At 48.1% G+C, this 22,478-nt stretch overlaps 1 protein-coding gene across 1 annotated transcript; it reads right to left on the bottom strand.

The window, feature by feature from the left end:
• Window positions 1-1,961: 1,961 nt before the first annotated feature.
• Window positions 1,962-16,184, bottom strand: Necap2 (NECAP endocytosis associated 2). The gene is made up of 8 exons (XM_075945321.1): window positions 16,049-16,184; window positions 11,913-12,013; window positions 10,475-10,579; window positions 10,295-10,376; window positions 8,483-8,591; window positions 5,965-6,142; window positions 3,716-3,800; window positions 1,962-3,118 (listed from the first exon to the last, which is right to left on the bottom strand). The coding sequence occupies exons 1-8, from the start codon at window positions 16,138-16,140 to the stop codon at window positions 3,070-3,072; spliced, it is 801 nt and encodes a 266-aa protein (XP_075801436.1). The 5' UTR covers window positions 16,141-16,184; the 3' UTR covers window positions 1,962-3,069.
• Window positions 16,185-22,478: the final 6,294 nt, after the last annotated feature.

Below are 22,478 nucleotides of genomic sequence, written 5' to 3' on the forward strand. Positions count from 1 at the left end.
TCCAGGACAGGCTCCAAAACCACAGAGAAACCCTGTCTCGAAAAACCAAAAAAAAATTATATATATATAATTATATATATTATATATATATATTAACTATGCTCTATCTTTAGGTACTGGTTTGACAGTTCATCTCCTAAGTCTAGATTTTATTCCTTTGAAAAGATGGCATATTGACCTCTGTGGTGGTTTGAATAGGAATGGCCCCCATAGACTCATGTGTTTGAATGCACTATTAGGAGGTGTGGCCTTGTCAGAGGAAGTGTATCACTGTGGGGATGGGCCTTGAGGTCTCATATACTCAAGCTGTGCCCAGTGTGCAGTCTTCTTCTACTGCCTGCAGATCAAGATATAGAACCCTCAGCTCCTTCTCCAGTATGTCTGCCTGCATGCCACCATGCCTCCTGCCATGACAAAAATGGAAAAAAACCTCTGAAAACTGTTAAGCCAGCCCAATTAAATGTTTTCTTTTATAAGAGTTGCCATGGTCATGGTGTCTCTTCACAGCAAGAGAAACCCTAAGAAAACCGACTTCAAAATGAAATAGAAATTTCTCTTTTTTTGGGGGTAGGGCAGTTCAAACAGGGTTTCCATTTGTAGCTATGGAGCCTGTCCTGAAATTTGCTCTTATGTTTTTTGGAGACATGGTCTCACATTGCATTCCAGGCTTGCCTGGAACTATATAGCTCAGGGTAACCTTGACCTTGCCCAGTTTATACCTAGTAATCTCTAGTCACCGGGCACTCTGCAGGTAAACCTATGAGATGGTTTCCTATGTCTCTTTAGAGAAAATTTACATATTTGCCCTTCAATTTTTATACAAAGGAACACGTTATTTTTGGTTTTTGTCTGTGCTGGGGCTTGGTCACAGAGCCTGGCATATGCTAGTCAGGTACACTACACTGAGCTCCATCCTGTACCCTAGACTTTTTCCTAGCTGTCTGCCCTTTATACATCTTAGTGATCAATACATAGAATGCCATCATTCATTTCTTCCAGTGATCTAGTGAGCCACTGGATATATAAATATTTATGTAACTTCTCTCAGTAGACACTATTAATTAGACAGAGTACTGAACAGTTCCCCCAAACTTTATGTTCAAGTCCTAACCCCCAGTACTCGCATAGGTCGACTTGTTAGAAACAGGGCCTTAGTTTGCAGCTGTGATTAGTTAAGGATTTCAAGATGACATTCCAGAACCATTAAGGGTCACGAAATCCAGTAATTTAGTGGACACAGAGGCACAGAATGTCATGCAAAAAGAGGCAGAGACTAGCATTGTACTGTCACAAACCAAGGAGTGCTTGGGGCCAGCAGAAGCTGCTTGCAGCAAGGATTCAGCCCTTGAAGCCTACCTACTCTGGGAAGGATGAATGCAGCAAGCCTGGCTTTCTACCGTTGTTTGTGGATCACTACTTTGTGAGTTTACCCCTAATAAATAAACCTTTATTATACTCCATTCTGGGCGTGGAACTATTTAATACCGCAACATTCACCTGAGTACTGAACTACAAGTAGGTATCACCACACTTGGCAGACTTCTAGTTGAAGGAACCCTGTAAGTCTACACATTCCGACGTTCAGCCACCACACACAGAGGGTGTTCACTCAGATGGGCACCGGTGTGATGCAGTCTTCTTGTGTTTTCAGGGTGCACGATTTGTTAACTTTTTTTTCTTGCCTGGCCTCTGTGTACACGTACCCTTTCACACTTGGACTTGTGTGGTGTGTCTACAGAGACAAAGTTATCCACAGCTTTGTCCACTGAAGGTCTACGACACAACTGGTCTCCACCAGTGACTCCAGCTGCCACAAGGATGGGAAAAGACTCCTCTTGGACATGCTAAGAGATGTGCTACCCTTAGAGCAGGAGGACCAGGTTCTCCTCTGGATTAAATGATACCCTGGCACCGAGAGCTGAGCAGCCACACAGCCAAAAACACATCCATCTGACAGACACTACAGAAGTCAAAATTTTTATTTTTCTTTCCCATCTTTAAAACTCTGGTCCCACAAGGTCAAAACTTCTTTCAGTTCATAGTCTTGACCCTTCAAAAAAGAAACCTTTCAATTGAAGGTAAGGTTAAGTCTATAAAGAAACATCAGAGAGGCACTGAGGAGATAATGGCTTCTTAAAAACCACTACTGATGGCCCAGGCTTCCAGCTGACAGAGCTCCTCTGTCACAGTCTCTGAAGGGAGAAAAGGATAGGCTATCTACAGACATGTCCCTCCAGAAGCCACGAGGGAAGGACCAGTCATGCCATGACCCTGTGAGCTCAGAGCAGAGGCGGAAGACAGGCAGGCCAGCCCGTTGGGTGATGCTCCAACTTCCTCAGAGCACTGCTCTGCAGGCTCCCAGAGCCCGCCCCACCTGAGGGGCGACTGCTTGAAGACATGGAAACCAGGTACACAGGATGACTCCCGTAGCCACCTCTGGGGCTCAAGGCAGGGAGGAGGGTGACAGGACCCAGCCATGAGCCATGGTGGGTCCCTCGCAAGGGCAAATTAGTGCTGGTCAGCATATTAGCAGAGCAATGTAATAACATTTTCAAAAAGCTGCTTAATCCTTCCAGTGTCCCTGGACAGCACACTCAAGCTGCAGCTCAAAGATGTGCTAGCAATCAGGAAGATCCTCTGGAACATCCGACAATGTCTACAATGGACAGAGTGCAGGGAGTCTCCTGTCCAACAGTGAATCTGGGACACTTGCCAACCTGAGGGGCAGAGCTGAACCCAGGCCACAAACTCAACCCATTCTGTGCTTTAGGGGCTGTGTTTAATAAGGATCACTTCATGGAAGAAGGCAGTTCTGGGTCTCTCTTGTAAGGAAGGATGAGCTGGGGGCCCTGGAGTGTTTGCCCCTGTCATCTGGCTGTGTAGCACCTGCACCCCAGCAAGTGAGGCATTTTACTGCCAATTTACTGTTTCTTGTTGCTCAGGCTGTCAAGAGAGCCAGGCAAAGAGAAGAGAGTGATGCTCCAGGGTCCAGCCAGGGAGCGCTTCGCCTCCTTCTGTGGGCCTGATGAGGCAGCTTCTTCCCAGAAGTTGTGAAGAAAAAGTTGTGCATCAAAACTGGACCCAGCCGGTGCCTGGCTGAGACTGGCTGGAGGACGGCCTGTGAAGGGAAAACAGGAGGTGGCAATATCCAGCTGTTGGAGAGCAGACACAGGGGCATATTTTTGGGCAGATGGAGCACTGAGGAGGCAGTCCCCAAAGGGCCTAGAGCAGCAGGCAGCAGACGTGGCTTAAGGATCCAATCTGGCCCGTGTGTGGATCTGAGCTGTCCATTCCTTTACAGAAGACAGACCCGCTCTGACAGCTCCAAAGTCTCCCATATACCCTGAGGATAGGAATCTGGCATCTTTCCAAACTGACCCAAGGGCAGGCCCTAAAGCTCAGGAGATGCCTTGCCTCAGAGGTCCTGTAAAGATAGTCCAGGCCTAAAATCTGGGTCTTGATTCCCGACCCAAGGCAACAATTGGTGAGAATCAGACAAGTTTGCAAAAGGAGGTCTCAGGCAGTGGGGAACAGTGGAAAGCTTTTACAGAGGTAAAGAGGGCAGTGTGCCACCCAAGGCAGGGGGGGTTCTGTCCCATGGCTACCATGAAAATGTCCAACCAGAGCTAGTCTCCCAGCAGGTTGAACCAGCAATTCCAAGAAACCCAGGGAAATAGCTCTGGCCCCACCCAGCCCGGAAAGCTCCCCTCCTTACCCTGTGGATTTGGTGAAGTCGCCCCAGACATCAGCAGTCGTGGCGGCAGCAGGCTTAGACTGTGGCCAGGGTTCTGTGACACCACCTAGTGATGTCCCCAAATCCAATGAGAGAAGAAAGAAATAGGGAAGTCAGATATCTTTCTGGTAGTCTCAGTTACTAAATTTTTAAATCTGGGGACCAGTATCCCACAGGGAGACATGTTCTGGGGACAAACGACTCCAGAAAGAGCCACATTTCCACCACCTTATTCATGGGTCCTTGGTAGCCCCTAGAGCGAAAACAGGAGCCACATACAAGGTGGAGGGAGTGGTGCCAGGGAACATGAGTCACACGTGTGTCCTGTTCTGACTTCTGGAGTGGGAATGCTTCCTGAAACCCCAGAGCCTGTCCAGAAAGCCTGCAGTACCGTGTGCATCAACTGGCTAGAGCCACAGGCCACACACTACCAGGGAGAGCCTTCCAGTCGAGGCCACACAGAAGCTGCCCTCACACCTCTTCTGGGGGCAAGCCTACTCCTGGCTTCCTGGCACCTTTCCTATGCTGCCCAACGGCCACACTGCCATTTCTCAACTGCCCTGCACTGGAAAACCAGATAAAACCAAGGTCCCCATCAGGGACACCTCACAGTTCACTGAGTGCTAAGCATGCATTACCTCATTTGAACCTCACCACAGTGCCTAGGGGAGGAGGTCAGGCTGGGATTAGCTGTGTGACTGTGCAGGTCATTTGAGTTTCACTTTTCTTATCTCTCATTCGGCTGACAGGACAATTTCACAGGGCAGAATGAGCTCCTAGATCCGGCATGCTCAGCTCAGGCCCAGAACACAGTATCACTAAAATGACAATGAATTAACCCAGGCCGGCACTCAGAGAGAGTTCACAGTGGTCAGCATACTACTCCGAGTGTAGCACAAGGCTTAGCTCCAGTGTCTTCACTATAAACATCATCAGTATCTCATTCTACAGATGGGAAAACAGACGCACAGAGACGTAGGCCATTAGGAGCTCAAAACAAAGAGCTAGTCTAAATTCTGTATGGTGGTTCCAGAGCAGACAGCATCAGCAGATGGCAGCTGGCGACTCTCTGACACCACCTTGTGTGTAAACGTGTTTACTGCAGGCTGTGAGTACTAGGCCGGAAGCCGGAGAGCTAGGACTCCATGCTGTACAAAAGATCCTGACTTCACGATGCTGCATTTGTTTTTTTCAGCTTTATTATGGCTTATGAAAATGTTAAATGCATGTTCTACCTGTTTATCAGAATGTTACTGCAGCCATCCCAAGTTAAGGAACACTTGTCCTATGGTATCTCCAGGGCCTAATCCTCCACATCCACCCAGAGACCAGGGATGGCTGAGACATACACAGAATGTTCTAAGCATTCAGAAGCTGCTCCTGTCTCTGGCGATGCCACAGCCAGCGTCCTGTGAGCACACTCTGAACATAATGCCAGAAAGATTTCCTGATGCCAGGCAGAGGCTGGATTCAACTCTGGCACTCTCCTGACCAACCTCACACTGCTGAGGTTGAAGCCCGACCTCCAGAGAGGGGAGACAATGTCAGACTCTACACAAACTTGCGGACAGTGCTGTGGAAAGGGTGGTGACAATCCCTGCCTGGTGGGGAGGTGGAGGAAGAGGGCTCCCCAGCACTGCCCCCGAGAGAAGCCTCTCAGCTTCCCAGCTCCTGGTGGTGCACCAACGAGCCCACGTCACATGTCCCCATGGTGTCTCCTGCCAAAGTACCACACTAACAGCTGTATCCACCTCTCTCAGACAATGCTTCTCAAAATCTCAACCTCTGCCTGCTCTTCTTTCTACCTAGAATGCCAGCACCTCTGCCTCAGAGGCCTTCCTTCATAGTTTAAGCTCCTCCGGAAAGCCCCCCACAGGGAATGCTGCTGGCCCTAGTGATTCGGTACATTTGGCCTGTGCACCTGTGGTTCACCTTGCCCATGACACCTGAGTGCAGACCACACGGAGGCCCAGGCATACCGATAACTTCACAGCCACTGCCTACCAGGACAGGACAGGTGCCCTGAAGGGCCAGGGAACAGAGGAACCAAAAGGGTATGCAAGACACCCTGGTGCCACCATCTAGTCATATACACATCCACATACATACACACACACACACACATACACACACACACGAGGCACAAAGTAAGTGTAAGAAAGGGAAGCCACGGGATCACTTCTGGGGACAAAGCTGCCAGGCATGGACTCAATGGTCAACCCGGCACTCACCTGAACCAGAAACAACCGCTGGCTGGACTGGAGAGCCCCCCACAGACAACTGCTCCCCAGGGGGAGGGATGAGGGTGGTGGTCTTGCCCCCTGGAGGAGGGGGAAGCAGGCTCAGTCCTCCTGTGCTGGCAGGCCTGGTTCTTGGGGTCCCAGCTGTTCCTTCCTTCTTTCTCATGTTCTAAAGAGAAGAGCAGAATGCAAATCAGTCATTATGCCACCACTGTGTACTGGAAAAAAATCCATGGAGACCTCCAGTCCTCAACATCTGCACAGCAAACAACAGTCCCACACAGCATCAGCATGAGCTACAGCCAAGTCATCCCAGTTTTCCATCTAGCACCAAAGCAGCCAGTGTTAAACCCAGCACCTGACCTCACTTCTCATAAGGAAAGGACACACCAATTACAGCCATACACCACTCTGCCCCATGAAAACAGCCCGGATATTGACTGCAGAGTACTGATGAGGGCAGAGCAGCCAGAACATGCATGCTCGGTGAGGCAAGGGAAGCCAGCCTTAGCGCTCTGCCGAAGCATCCACAGGACTCTGTGGTCTCCTCCTTAGATGTATGCGCAACAAAAACATGAGCTTGGATATTCACAGAAGCTCCACCTGGAGCTGACCAGATGGCATCCCCCAGTGTCCACCCTCAGGGAAACAGATGAACCAGGAACACACGCACAATGGCATGTTCCACCACAGAGGACAAACAACCACAGGCAACATAGGAGTAACTCTTACAATATGACACGGAATGAGGGGTCATAGATTAAAGGGATTGAGTCTCCCATACAACGCACAAAAGCGAAGCACAGACCCAGTCCTAGGTATTTGAAGTCAGGGCAGGAAGCTACTGGAAGTGGGCAGAAGGACTCCCAAAGGGAGTCTACTTCTACTTCTTGACCTAGGTTGACCTAGGGAAGTCCCATGCTCTTGAGTGAGAGAGAGAGAGAGTGTGTGTGTGTGTGTGTGTGTGTGTGTGTGTGTGTACACGCACGCACGCATGCTCATATATGTGACCAAGCATGCAGGTGAGTATGCGGGCCAGGTCAACCCTGAGTGCCATTTTCAGAAACATCACCCACCTCCTTGACCTGGAGCTCACCACTTAGAGGAGGATGGCTGGCCAGTGAGCAGCAGGAACCCTCCTGTCTGTCTCCCTGGCACTGGGCTACAAGCATGTGTTACCCACATTCAGCTTCTGTTTTAATGTGGGTCTTGGGTCTTGAATTCAGGTTCTCAAACACTTTACCAACAGGCCTTTTGTCCCAGCCCTTGTTTGGTCTTGAGAAAGTTACTCTGTTCTACACTTATAATCTGGAACTTTTCTGTATGTGACACTTCTATACAACATAACAGAGCAGCGAGCACCAAGCATAAGCCGGAAAACAGCACAAGCCACACTGATGAAGACAGCAGTCTGCGTGTGAGCACAGCAGCGGCAGAGGTGGAAGGGCCAGCATCCTCCACGTGCATCCAGTTGGGCCGGCTGTTTCTGTTCCTATCGTGGCTAAGCCCACCCTAACCCCCATCTCTGTGCCTCAATTTTCATCGGTTCCAAAGTGAGATCCTGAAGTCATATGAGAAATGCCTGAAACACTACCTGGCCCACAGCTGACGCTCATTAAATGTTAGTTTCTTCCAAGCAAGAGAAAGAATCACAGTGCCACCAGCCCACTGGATTGGACTTGCATTTTCTCTCAAGGGCCAGCTGGCCAACGTCAAGGTCCCAAAGCATCATCAGCATGAAGCAGGAAAGAGAAAGAAACGGTGAGTAAAGAGGAAAGCGTTATTTCAGAGTCACAGGCTTTTTCTACACAGAATCCTTTGTCCTCGGTTCCCCCAAATGCTTCCCAGCTCCACCGCCCCTCCACTCCAGCAGCCAGGGAGAAACCGTGTCTGGGCACCCAGTCCTGCTTGACTTGCTTCTATTCAACAAGACCTGGCCGGGGAGGTTGGATGCAAAACCACACAGGAAGAAGACTCAAGGATCCAGGACACCACCACCAGCAGAAGCTGCCCAGGACTCCCAGAATCCTCCTCGATGCCTGAGAGCCCAGGGTGTTCCCAAACCTTCCTCACTCAGGCATGAGGCCAAGATACAGCTGAGATGAGCACACTAAGCTCCCGACCCGCTCCAACCAGGACAGAAACACTGGGCACACTGGTACTGACCCCACATGCCCGCCACAGGTCACTTTCCAAGAAGCCTTCCATGGGCTCCTGCATTATAGGCCATCTGTTTTCCCCAGAAGCCCTAGCACCAGGACTGCTCTAGAAGCAGTCTCTCCTGCCACTCTGTAGTCACATCTGAACATGGTCAGCTCAACCTGAAGAGCCTAGCAGCAGAGGCCTGGTACCCTGGGGTGAACCTGGCATGAAGCCAAGATGCTGGATCCACTGTGGCTACATGGATAGAACTGAACTATGAAGGGTTGGGGGATGGGGAGGCTTTGGGCTGGGTGGTTTCAGAGTCACAAAACCACGGCCCAGAGTGTCAAGTGAGGGTGGGACTCACTGCGATGTTGATCTTGATGGTCTGGCCCTCCTTGAAGCCCAGGTCCAGTTTGGGGCCTTCATCTGGGTTCTGGGCTTGCTTTGCAAACTCACTCTGTTGTTTCACCCACCTGGGGAGGATCAGGAAGAGTGGTGAGGCAGGAATGGCAGCCGCTCCACATGCACACTCAATGCCTGGGTCCAGGAGGACCTTGCTGAGGCCGACTTCCCGACCAGTAAGTAGTTCAGACCCCAGCTCTGCAACTCTTAAGCACTTCCATGGTTTAGACCTGTGGTTCTCAACCTGGGGGTCAAATGACCCTTTCGCAGGGGCCGCATTCAGATATTTGCATTACTATTCATAAAAGTGGCAAATTTAATTATGAAGTAGCAATAAAAACAGAAGATTGGGGTCACAGCATGAGGAACTGCATTAAAGGGTTGCACCTGCAGCATAGAAAGGCTGAGACAATGGTTTAGACTCTAAGGTCTTAACACTGCTGAGAACTGGATGAGCTGAGCCAGCACTTTCCCTCCAGCCCCTGGTGCAGTTTGTACCTCTGGCTCCACCTGAACACTCCTATATTCACAGACAGTATAGACACCTAAAAGGAAAGGATAGCACAATCGTGGAGGCCCAAAAATGTGAGCCTATTTCCACCTTGTCTGAAGGTCAGAGAGTTTGGAGGTTGCTCGAAATTGTTGACAACAACCAGGGATACTCACCCAGACTTAGGGTGTGGTTACTTGGGTCTTTTGACATTAAGGTAGCTCAAACAAGTAGAACCATTCCATCCTGACAGCCGGTCAGGATATGCAAGCATACTTCTGCTACTTCCTTTGTAATAAGAGGTGACCTGGGGGATGGTTGCCTTCAGGATATTTGGTCTAGTGTTGCTTCACTGCCTAAACAACAGAATGCTGATGACTTGATGTCTCAAAGTGTTAAAGCAATTAGCTGTTCAAGTTGTCCTTTGTATCATGTTAAAGAAGTCTTTTGTAGCCGGGCGGGGGTGGTGCACGCCTTTAATCCCAGCACTCGGGAGGCAGAGGCAGGCGGATCTCTGTGAGTTCGAGGCCAGCCTGGTCTACAAGAGCTAGTTCCAGGACAGGAACCAAAAAGCTACGGAGAAACCCTGTCTCGAAAATCAAAAAAAAAAAAGATGTCTTTTGTTGCCTTCTTCCCCCTTTTGTATTGGGGCATAAAAGTGTATGGAAAATTAAAGGCCAGAGACTTCAGTATTCACTGGAACTCCCTCCCAGTACTATTCTGTTTTTCTGTTTTATTATTTTCGAGTCTTCATACTCTTTGCTTATATTTCTAATCCCCACGCCCCTACCCTGACGAGTGTATTTTTGTCGAGGCTGGTCCCCAACCCACAATGCTGTCTACCCTCCACAATGCTACTTGCAGCCATCTGGGACAAGGTTGTCCACACAAATGCCCAGGCACTACCCAGTTACCATCAGGAAGAGGCCTGAGGACGCCCTGTCCTTTCACAAAGGACACCAAAGCATCTGCAAGATATCTACACCTGGAAATGCTAGGCCCTCTTGTGACATTATAAAGGAGCAGACCCTTAGAGTCACAGGGACTCTGGCAGCTCAGGAGCTACTGAGGAAGAGCTGGGACACTGAAAAGGCTAGGCCAGCTCACCCAGGTGGAACACCGTCTTGGGGACCATCAGAGCAGAGAAGGCAGCCTAGAGGAGGATTGCCAGGCTGCTGACAAACAAAGCAGTCACTGATTTGTACAACCAGGAAGAACGCTTCTGTCCTGGAAAGAAGGGAAGAGAAGCAGGAGACAAGAATACGTGTCCCAAGAGGTACTCACTTGAAATGGTCTTGTAACGCCACATTGAAGTCAAAGGCGTCCCCTCGGTCCCCAAAGCCAATCCCAATAAAAGCACGTCGCCCTGGGGTGGGGGAGAGTGAAGGGGAAGTGACAGCCATCAATTTCATGTTTCCAGAGGCAAGGATTTTGCTCAGAAGAACCCCCCAGACCCGCACATACCATTTCCATCTTCAATGCGGACCACAAAGTACCTGCTGGAGTCAGTCACGCTCTCCACAGCTGAGCCAGGAAACTGGTCCACTGGGGCCTGTGCAAAGAGCTCCCCTGTAAGTACAGGGGGAGGGAGGTGAGTCGGGGAGCCCTCCAGCCTAGGGCTGCTGTGCACTGGGGCTTTCCTGATGTGAATCACACCAGGACAGCTAGACAGGTGGGCACTGCTCTAGGATTCAATCAAATCTATTCCTGCTGAAGGGACAGTGCCAGCATGAAATGAAGAGAAAAGCAGTGACAAGTGGCTTACTGGTCACATCTGCTCATAGTGTCAACAGTTTTTAATTAAGTGACAAGTATTTCAAAATCAGACTGCTTTAAAACATCCATTTGTGGAATTTTTGTGAGGTGGGGGTGTTGAGATAGTGTCTCACTATGTAGCTCTGGCTGTTCCAGAACTCATAGACCAGGCTGGCCTCACACTCACAGAAATTCACCTGCCTTTGCCTCTGGGATGGGCTTAAAGGCATGCGCACAATGCCCGGCCTTGATTTTCACGAAGATGAAAAGTTCCACCCGTGCTGGGTCTCCATCCCACACAGTCACTCCAGGGTGGAGCTGCCATCAGCCAGCCCAGCAGCTTCTTCTCTTTGTATGGTCCCAGTGCAAGTGTGACACACCTCAGAAAGGCCTGACCGCAAGAAGGACTGTTAGAGGAGCCAGCAAGCCCGGCAGAAAGCAGAGAAGTTATGACCCCACAGAACAGTCTAAAACACACTCAGTTCAGTCTCGGAGACTAGGCCAAAGGATGGCAGGTCTAACACTGCGCTCCAGGCTGGATATGGAGCTCAGTGTAAGGGCTTGATTAGCAAGCCTGGGTCAGTTTCCCAGCAGGGCATGAAGCAGGCATGGTGGGGCATGCCTATAATCTCTATACTTTGGAGATAGAGGCTCAGAAGTTCAAGGTTATCCTTGGCTACACAGTGAGTTCCTTAGTAGCCTGGGCTACATGAGACTGTCTCAAAAGGAAAAAAAGGCACCCTTGTGTTGTGTCCCCTTGAGGACTCTGGGTTCCACAGCGGCAGCGATGACCACAAACCCAAGAGCCTCTATGTTGCTCCAAGCTCAAAGGTACTCTTATCGGTGCCCTCAGTGTCTGATCAAACACACCATTGTTTTGTTGCTTGAGAAAAGATCTCCCCATGTCCTGGATTAAAGGCATGACCACAAGTGTTGGCTATGCCTGGTGCTTTAGAAGCAGCTAGGTCACCAACAGTGACCTAGATAAAAACTGATGGCCCTGGAGCCTGCAGCTTGTCAACTTAGTCCACCCACTTCAGCATTTAGATGCACCTAAAGGCCTTTATCTTGCAGCAATGGTTCTGTCATGGCCTTGAGCAGCCTTGGCCAGGGCAATCTCTCTCTTCCATCTGTCCTGTGCCTTTACCTGAAGTCCTGTCTTCCAGCTTGATGTAGGCCACCTTCCCTTTTGCAGTGATCCGTAGCCGGCCACTCCACGATGGCTGGTCTAGCTGCCATTCTGAGGCCCTGTGAGGACAAGAAAAGCACTGAGCCTCCTGCTCCATTCCTCCAGTGCTGGAGAAGAGGATGGGTAGGGTTGCCTTGTTCAAGAACACGGCTGGCAAACATTTTCTGTAAAAGCAAGGATAGTAACTAATGTCTCCGAAGGTCACACACTTCAGCTGGGCAACTGGACCATTCTGATGATGCAGTGGCAAACAGCTGAGCAATGGGAGTACAAGCTGATACTGTGTCACATACAGGGCTGCCGAGACGGCTCAGCAGGTAAGGGCAACCACCGCCAAGCCTGACAACCTGCTTTTGACCCCTGGCACTCCCCATGGCAAGAGAGAGCCAACTCCCACAAATTGTCCGACTGTCACTGGTAAGCAGCACATGTGCACAGACAGATACACAAGGATAAATATAATAAAACAATGTATTCTGAGATGGGGGGTCTCAGTGTGTAGCCCTGCCCAGCCTGGAGTTCCCTTTGTAGACCAGGCTGGCCTTAAACTCAGAGATCCACCTGCCTCTGCTTCCTGAGTGCTGGGATTAAAGGTGTGCGCTATCATGCGACACACATGGTAGATGAAGAGAACTAATTCCTCCATGTTGTCTGACCTCCACATACATGCTGTGACAGGCATGTACCCACACACATACACACAATACATAAGCAGATAAACTTAAAAATTTTTATTACAAGGGCTCGAAAGATGGTTCAGTGGGTAAGAGCACTGGTTACTCTATTTGAGGACCCAAGTTGAATTCCCAGCACCCACATGGCAGCTCAAAGGGTCTGTAACTTGAATCCTAAGGGATCCCTTCTGGCCTCTCAGGCACACGTGTGGCATTCAGACATACATGCAGACAAAATACCCATACACATACAAAAAGTAAATTTAAAAATAAAAATAAAACAGAGGTGGTGGCCTGTAAAACTACACTGGTTCCAGGCTGCGCTCTACTTGCTACGCACTATGGGAACTAGGCTGAAAATTTAAAAACACACACACACACAAACAGAGACAAACAGGGCGACGGGGACATCCTTGCAACAAAAATGCCCACTTTATTGTGCTCAGAAGCAGCTTATATAGGGCTCTGGCCACACGCCAGCTCTCGGGATCTTTCAGCTCCAGACTCATCAGAACGCACTCCCCTATCATCAGGGTCTCGTGCTCAGAGCAGCTGCAGGCTGCTCAGAGCAGAGGAAAACAAGTTGTTTACAGGAAATTCAGGGTCTGGTGGTCCGCAGTCCCCAACAGTGACCCACACCTTTAATCCCAGCACTTGGGAGACAGACACAGGTGGACCTCTGTGAGTTCAAGGCCTGCCTGGTCTAAGGAACAAGGGCCAGGACAGGCTCCAAAGCTACAGAGAAACCCTGTCTCAAAAAACCATAGATAGATAGATAGATAGATAGATAGATACTATAACAGCTATATTAAAAGCTATTTTTAGCAAGTATCTTTTGAATATGGCTGCATCTCAGTAACTACACAAACACTGAAATCTGGAACTCATTTTTTACATCATGAGTCTTCAAAATCTCCAATCATTTGAAGTTGTAAAAAATATTTTTAGCCGGGCGATGGTGGCGCACGCCTTTAATCCCAGCACTTGGGAGGCAGAGGCAGGTGGATCTCTGTGAGTTCGAGACCAGCCTGGTCTACAGAGCTAGTTCCAGGACAGGCTCCAAAGCCAGAGAAACCCTGTCTCGAAAAAGCAAAAAAAAAAAAAATATTTTTAGCTTGTGGGCATTCAAAACCACAGGCCACTGTAGCTTGCTGGCCCACTCCATTGACCACAGACCTTTTCCCAAATGGAATTTCCTTCCCAGCTTCCTTTCCACGGAGGAAGCAGCTAGGGGCCTATTGTTTCTGGGAAGACACAGTGATGCCAAGCTGACCAGCCGGGACCCGGAGACAATGTTGGAAGAAGTATAGAGGGGCACAATCTCTGGTAGAAAGAGCTTAAAAGTGCATGGGTGTGTATACAGGGGAGAAATCGGGTAGTTAGGGAGCATATTCTCAAATGTATTCCAGGCAGGAAGAAACACAAGGGAACAAGGACCCTCATCATTGCCCTACGTGAGAGGCAGAGGCAGGCGGATCTCTGTAAGTTCAAGGCCAGCCTGGTCTATAGAGCGGATGCCAGGACAGCCTGGGCTGTCTCAAAAAAAAAAAAAAAAAAAAAAAAACAAAAAACCACACACGCAAAAAAAAGCAGTAGCATAGCCAGGAGGTGGTGGTGCACACTTTTAATCCCAGCACTCATGAGGCCTGCCTAGTCTATAGGATGAGCTCCAGGACAGCCAGGGCTACACAGGGAAACCCTGTCTTGGGGAGAAAAAAAAAAAGTAATAGTGTTAACATTTTAGTTGCAGAAGCACAGAAAAGCCCCTAAACAGCAAGCACCACGGGTATTTCCAGAAGGCTTTTCTGTTAAGTTCCTAAGCAAATATCATCTCTCTAGAACTCTCAATGGCAGCTGCGGCAGGGCTACCCAAATGCAGATCCGCAGCTAACAGCACAGCAGGCTCAGTTTCTGTTCCTCTTACTGGCGCAGCGGGTTTTAGATCCTGCTAAGAAGAGCACTAAAGGTTAGGTGCAAGGCGGGCAGTTTCTTCTCTATCAAACCAGCCTGGCCGGATACTTGGTGACCCTGCCCTCTGCCTTCAAGAGGAGTTAACCCTCACTTACTGAGTGAAGCCACCACTGCTTTGGGGGCAAGTCTCCAGTTTAATAATAGAAAGGGAACGGAGAAGGCTGGGGAGATGGTTCAGTGAGGAAAAGCGTGTGCTGAGCAAACTTGAGGAGCTGAGATTGGATCTCCAGAACCTAAAAGCCTGGAAGCCTTCCTCTGAGTGGGGGCAGGGCAGAGACATGAGGATGGCTGGGGCTTGTTGAGCAGCTCGTCTAGATGAAACAGCAAACGCTAGCTTCAGAGAGAGCCCATCTCAAGGGAAAAACAGAGAAAGCAAGACGCTGGCTGGTCCTCCTGTGGCTTCTGCACGCGTGCACATTGGCGCGCACACATCACGCCAACACACGAAGAAAGCACAGACAGCTGTTGCTTGCTGACCTCTGTTCCTGTTATTTCCATACCACTTTAAAGCCATCTAACGGAAACAGTAAGTGTTCAGTGAGATACCCGATCAGAAAGTGTGCTGTGTGCCTGTGTTACCCAAGTGCAAAGGACAGATAAGTCGAAGGCACTCCAACACACTTGTGGTAGAGGCTACTTTCTATTTCCAAATAAATTAGATACACGGTCCCTTCGAGAGCCACCCTTGTCGGGTAGTGGTGGCACACGCCTTTAATCCCAGCACTTGAGAGGCAGCCGCAAGCGCTCTCTGTGAGTTCGAGGCCAGCCTCATCTACAGAGAGTTCCAGGACAGACTGGGCTATTCAGAGAAACCCTGTCTAGGAAGGGAAAAAAAGCCATCCTTCCTAAGTAGCAAGACCCCACCCATCACAGGGCACGCCATTTATATCAGCAATGACTTTTTTTTTTAAGTATCTTACATCTTGTTTGGATAGGTAATGCCAAGAGTACGGGAGGTATGTAACAATAACAATGTCTGTACAACTCTGGGTCTCCCCCTCCTAGAGTGGAGTCCTGGATTCCCTTCGAGACGCGCCATATGTTCACAGGCACTTGTGTTGATTTGCCTCAGGTGACGCTTACTCAAGACAAAGGCAGTTGGGTCCTCCCAGCTGCAGCTTGTTGTGATCTGGGAGTGAAACAGGGACCAAGAAAGCCGGAGACAGGGACGGGTCCCTCGGATGGAATCGGGTTACCTCCCGCTGGGCATTTCCGTGGATCCTTTCAAGGCTGTCGGTTAGGGCTGTGACAAGATCCGTGGACCCCGCTGCCCACTCGGGTCCCCAAGAGCTGGCTGACAGCTCATGGCCAGCTACCCCTCCTGGGTCTGGCCCCAACAGGAAGCAGCCACTGGGCTCCGTCCCTTCCTTCCCTAAATGCGACAGCCCGTCCTTGACCCCCGCAGTGCATGCCAGGGTGGCAGGGGAAAGGTTAAGCCAGAACGGTCACCTGTAGCCACGGTTGGTGGCCCGCGGCGGGATGCGGTAGACGTGGACCTCCGGCTTGACACAGAGAACAGACTCGTACTCGCTCTCCTCCATTGCGACTACCGGAGCTCACCCAACTTCCGGCTTCTTCCCCGCCCCCTCGGGGCCGGAACTGACGCGACTCTATGACCAGCTCTGTCTAGAGCAGCGCTTCCCAGCCCTCGGTTGCTCCTCGTCGAGTGCCCTCTGCCGGTCACCTTGGGTCAGAACCCTGATGCTGCGAGCCCTGAAAAGCCAGCGAAGCCGACTAGGACCTAATCCGGAATCTGGTTGGGGTCCAAACTCCTACACCCTGGGTCAGGCCGGCTGATAGGCTAAACTGTGCCTTCTCTGCAGCCTCTCCCTCCTCCAGCCCTCGTACGTGCTTGTTCCCAGCCGAATGTCCTCCTCACTGCTAACCCAAGAAGGTTCTCAGAGGCTTCTGGAGAAATCTTGCTCCACCACCCTCTGAACTTTTTGTAATCTACTTTGTGTTCAAGGCCCCAGTGGCTTAGCTCAACAAGAGTCAAAATCAAACTTGTGAACTGCAAGTTCCTGAGTATTTTTGTCACTGCTCTATTGCTGTGAAGAGACACCGTGACAGAGGAAACTCTGATAAAAAAAAAGCATTTAATTGGGGGCTCTCTTACAGTTTCAGAGATTTAGTCCATTATCATCATGGTGGGAAGCATGGAGCTGGGGGGACCCTCAAAGCCCCTTCCTATTATCCACCTCCAACAAGGACACCCCTCTTAATCCTTCCAATTTATCAACAGGGGACTAAGTATGCAAATATATCAGCCTTAGGGACATTCTTACCCTATTGGGGAGTGAGAGGGGGAAGCCACACCTGTATGAAACATTAGACGAGGTTGATAAGAGTGTGAAAAACTGGTTTATTTCAGGTTGGGAGCCAAATTGGTTTGGGACTATCTTAGCCTTCTAAATAGCCATTCATTGCCCACCTCTGTGTGTGACCTAATATCCTTGTGACTATTAGGTAAATCTTTTTGGACTGTACCTCTAGCTTCCACCAGTGAAAAAGCTGAGACTGTCTTCAGATAGCATCTGGGGCCAACACCTGACACTTCCCAGATTTGCTGTCACCCACCTGTCTGATGTCTCCACCAATGGTTTAAAAATGCCTTGATTTATAACTTCTTCATCGCTGGGGTGGTTTGAATGAGGGTGGCCCCCACAGGCTCACATGTTTGAATGCTAGGTCATTAGGGAGTGGCACTACTTGAGAGGGACTAGGAGGTGTGGCCTTGTTGGAGGAAGAGAGGCACTGGGGGTGGGTTTTGAGGTTTCAAAAGCACACACCAGTGTAACTGGCTCTCTCTTCCTGCTGCCTGCAGACAAAATGTATAACCGCTTCTCCAGCACCATGTCTGCCTGCATGCCACCAAGCTCTCCGCCATGACCAAAATGGACTAAGCCTCTGAAATCATAGGCAAGCCCCGATTAAATGCTCTCTTTTTAAAAGAGTTGCTGTGGCCACTGTGTCTTTTCACAGCAAGAGAACACTAGGACGGTCACCAAAAATCGGCAGTGGTGGCACATACCTTTAATCCCAGTGTATCAGGCTTTCTTTCGGGCCACCAACCGGCTCATAAATAAAAATATGGATACTTAATATTAGCTATGAATGCTCACCCATATCTTATACTTATCCCATTAGCTCTTTTTTTTAAAAAAATATGTATTTATTTATTTGTTATGTATACAATATTCTGTCTGTGTGTATGCCTGCAGGCCAGAAGAGGGCACCAGACCCCATCACAGATGGTTCTGAGCCACCATGTGGTTGCTGGGAATTGAACTCAGGACCTTTGGAAGAGCAGGCAATGCTCTTAACCACTGAGCCATCTCTCCAGCCCCATCCCATTAGCTCTTATAACTTAATTTAATCTGTTTCTTTTCATCTATGTTTTGTCTTGGGGCTTTTTACCTTTAATTTTATATGTCTTACTTTTTGCACTTCTTTCATGTCTGGATGGATGGCATTAGCAGCCCAGCTGGCTGGCCAGCGCTGGTTGTCTCCTTCTCCTTCTCCCTTATTCCCTTCACTCTTCCTCCCCAGCCCAGATTCCTCCTCCTATTTATTCTCTCTGCCTGCCAGCCCCACCTTTTACTGTAATGCCTAGGTATTGGCCATTCAGATTTGTTTTTTGTTTTGTTTTGTTTTTTTTAGATAGGTTTCTCTGTGTAGAACTTGCTTTGTAGACCAGGCTGGCCTTGAACTCACAGAGATCTGCCTTCTGAGTGCTGGGATTAAAGGCCTGTGCCACCACCATCTGGCTCAAAAAAAGATATTTTGATAAAGGCTTAAGGACAAGGGTTAGTGATGGAGGAAGGTCATTGGTTAATTAATAAAGTAACTGCTTGGCTCTTTAATAGGACAGAAAATTAGGTAGGTGGAGTAAACAGAACAGAATGCTGGGAGAAAGAAGCTGAGTCAGGGAGTCTCCATGATTCTCCCACCCAACACAGCCTCAGGTTAAGATTTTCCCTGGTAAGCCACCTCGTGGGCTACACAGAATATTAGAAATGGGTTAGCGGGCGGCTGGGTGCCAGGGACGCAGCCCCATTGCTCCTATCACAACAGGTTAGGTGTTGGCAAAAAAAAAAAAGAGTTCCACAATTGCCAGAATAGAGTATAACAAAGGTTTATTTATCTGGGGATAAACACACAGAAAGGATAGCAATCCATAGTCCTCTGAGAGCACTAGGAACTGGAACGGAATCCAGCAGCCAAGACAGCTGTGCACACTTTTGTCTAAATTTATAGTAAATGAGCTCATGCCCAAAGTGGGCTGGTATCTTGAATGCTATTGGCTGAAGGAGTTCCCACATCACCTCCACCTTTTGTCTAAATAGGGAAATTCCAAGCCTAATACAAAACTATATACAATAAGAACAAATATCAAGTATTGTCCAGGGAAAAGAAGAGGCAAAAACATACATAAAAATTAGAATTACAACTAGCATGAACAACATCAAACAAGACACATATGCTAAATGTTTCAATAGTTATCGTAGCTTAAAGAGTCTAAGTCTTATATTAAAAATGGCTTGGCTAAGTCATGAGAGGAAAGTAACTATGGCTATCTAGTCTTCAGCCCCATCAAAGACCTGAGAAGGGAAATATTACTTGAGTAAACAGGAAGTACATCAAGCAACTTACAAAAGGTGCAAGAAATGACAGAGACAACTGACTACCTGGGCAATCACCCAAAGTCTCATTTGCAACATTGGGGCAACCAACTTTGGCTAAGGCCTAGAGTAACTGACAGACCCTTTTCAGAAGCAGGAAATTTTCAAAACCGTCTTACCCTGTCTTGGCAAGGTTTGGCAATCTTTTTGCCTGTATCCTGCTTGTCCTATCTGGACACTGTGCATTTTGTCATTGGTTGAGGCAGGGGCAGTTCTTTGCCCAAAGGCCAGTTTTGTCAAGAAAAAAACAAGCTCCAAGTGATGTTTCTTTGGTGCCCAACATTCTCTCAGGAATAGATAGGTGCTGCCAGGAGCAATCGCGTCTTACATCAACAGAACCCTAAGTTATTTAAATACTATTTTCTACAGTTCTCTGAAGTGTTTGCAGAATATCCATCTGAAATATATCTCTTTACATCTAGAAAACCTAACTAATATGACTACAAGTTTCAGTATTATAAATGACAACCTATTAATCTTTTTACCTATTACCTTTTTAAATAAGCTGCATAAACACAATACTTTAAATAAGAGCAAAAATGCATATTCATAGTATAACAAAATCAACCTTAAATATGTATCAATAATGAAGATCCATTTCAAGGCCAAGTATTCATCTCTATATCATATTCACCTTATTGGGTTTTTTAAATATTTATTTATTTGTTATATATACAATATTCTTTCTGCGTTATGCCTACAGGCCAGAAGAGGGCACAGACCTCATTACAGATGGTTGTGAGCCACCATGTGGTTGCTGGGAATTGAACTCAGGACCTTTGGAAGAGCAGGCAATGCTCTTAACCGCTGAGCCATCTCTCCAGCCCCTCTTATTGGTTTTTTTAGAAACTGACTGTGACCATTAATCAACCCCCTTTAAATGAAAATCAACATTGATAAAAAATTATTTTGGGAATTTGCACATTGTTTTCTCCAAACTGCTTTCTGCTGTTTGTTGGGCAAAGTATTTTTAGGGTTCATGGAGACCTTTTGGGGGACTCTATGCACATTCCATCTTTATATGGCGTATCTTTCTTTACTCCTTTAATCTATGACTGTATGAACTCTTTTATATCATTTTTACTGTCTCTTTAAAAGTATTTACTTCTTTTTATAACTGTCTATACCCCTTTTCCTCTCTCTCCTAAGTCTACATACATTCTTTAACACACCATGTCTTGTTTAGAGGTCTTTTTGTCTAAATCTGTCTTATTGTGTATCTCTAATCATTTTATGACCAAGAGAGCCTTTTTTTTTAAATGCTAAGCGGGCATGGCTAGGACTAACTCTGCAGCCCTGCCTGTTTGTTCCACCCTATCCAACATGGCAGAGGCATGTTCACCACCTCTGCAAGCCGTGCTCACTTCTCCAGCTCCAGGGATGCAGTGGGTCTATGTTGCCATTAAGCAACTAGTAGCATGCTTCTTACAAACCCCACTTAAGTGCAGGACCTCCCCAAAGAGCCAAAGTCCATGCTGCCAGCACAAACCAGGAAGCCTTCCCTTAAAGAAGCCATGCAGAGCCGGGCGGTGGTGGCGCACGCCTTTAATCCCAGCTCTTGGGAGGCAGAGGCAGGCAGATCTCTGTGAGTTCGAGACCAACCTGGTTTACAAGAGCTAGTTCCAGGACAGACTCCAAAACCACAGAGAAACCCTGTCTCGAAAAACCAAAAAAAAATATAAGCAAAGAGTATGAAGACTCGAAAATAATTCAGTTTAGTTTTCCCTGCCTACCTAACTTCTGGCCTATCAACAGGCCAAGTCCCTAAATTCTGCCCTATCCAGTTTCTTTATTCATTAACAGTAATCCCTTTGGATGCCAGTGTGTCGATTTCTCAGAAATTTAGGAAACAACCTTCCGCCGGGCGGTAGTGGCGCATGACTTTAATCCCAGCACTCGGGAGGCAGAGGCAGGCGGATCTCTGTGAGTTCGAGACCAGCCTGGTCTACAAGAGCTAGTTCCAAGACAGGCTCCAAAACCACAGAGAAACCCTGTCTCGAAAAACCAAAAAAAAAAAAACCCAAAAAAAAAAAAAACAAAAAAGAAAGAAACAACCTTCCTCAAGACCCAGTAATACCACTTTTGGGTATATATACAAAGGATGCTCAATCGTGCCACAAGGACATGTGCTCAACTATGTTCACAGCAGTATTGTTTGTCATAGCCAGAACATGGAAACAACCTAAATGCTCCCATTTTTGTGGGTCTAGAGGCCCTCTTTTTTTTTAAAGCTATTTTTTAAAAATATTTATTTATTATGTATACAATATTCTGTCTGTGTGTGTGCCTGCAGGCCAGAAGAGGGCACCAGACCCCATTACAGATGGTTGTGAGCTACCATGTGGTTGCTGGGAATTGAACTCAGGACCTTTGGAAGAGCAGGCAATGCTCTTAACCTCTGAGCCATCTCTCCAGCCCCTTTAAGCTATTTTTTAGGTCTTATGTGCATCCATGCCCCAGATGGTGGTGCTAATTTGTTGGCATACAGAAGAGTTCCACAATCACCCAGAATGGAGTATAACAAAAGTTTATTTATCTGGGGATAAACTCACAGAATGTAGCAATCCACAGTCTTCTCAAAGCACTGGGAACTGGAACTGAATCCAGCAGCCAAGAGAGCCATGCACACTTTTGTCTGCATTTATAGTATGTGAGACCATGCCCAAAGAGGGCTGGTATCTTAAAGGCTATTGGTTGAAGGAGTTCCCACAGCATTTAGGAGAAAGAGAGACAGAGAGAAAGGTGGGACTCATTCGAGGGCCTGAGGGTGGGCTTCTTAAAGAAAAATTGTAGGAAGTAAAACATATCCAAGGGTGGGTACTAACTCTCTCAAGTTGTACCTTAAAAGTTTGCCTACCGGGCGGTGGTGGCACAGGCCTTTAATCCCAGCACTCAGGAGGCAGAGGCAGGCGGATCTCTGTGAGTTCGAGGCCAGCCTTGTCTACAAGAGCTAGTGCCAGGACAGGCTCCAAAGCTACAGAGAAACCCTGTCTCGAAAAACCAAAAAAAAAAAAAAAAGAAAGAAAAAAAAAGTTTGCCTAACAGTTCTTTCTCACTGGGCAGTGATGGCACATACCTTTAATACCTTTAATCCCAGAAGTCAGGATACAGAGGCGGCAGATCTCTGTGAGTTTGAGGCCAGCCTACATAGAGAGTTTTAGGAGAGTCAGGGATACAGAGAGAAACCTACCCTGTCT

The sequence above is a fragment of the Microtus pennsylvanicus genome, chromosome 13 (genome assembly GCF_037038515.1).
Source record: "Microtus pennsylvanicus isolate mMicPen1 chromosome 13, mMicPen1.hap1, whole genome shotgun sequence".
Taxonomy (NCBI): domain Eukaryota; kingdom Metazoa; phylum Chordata; class Mammalia; order Rodentia; family Cricetidae; genus Microtus; species Microtus pennsylvanicus.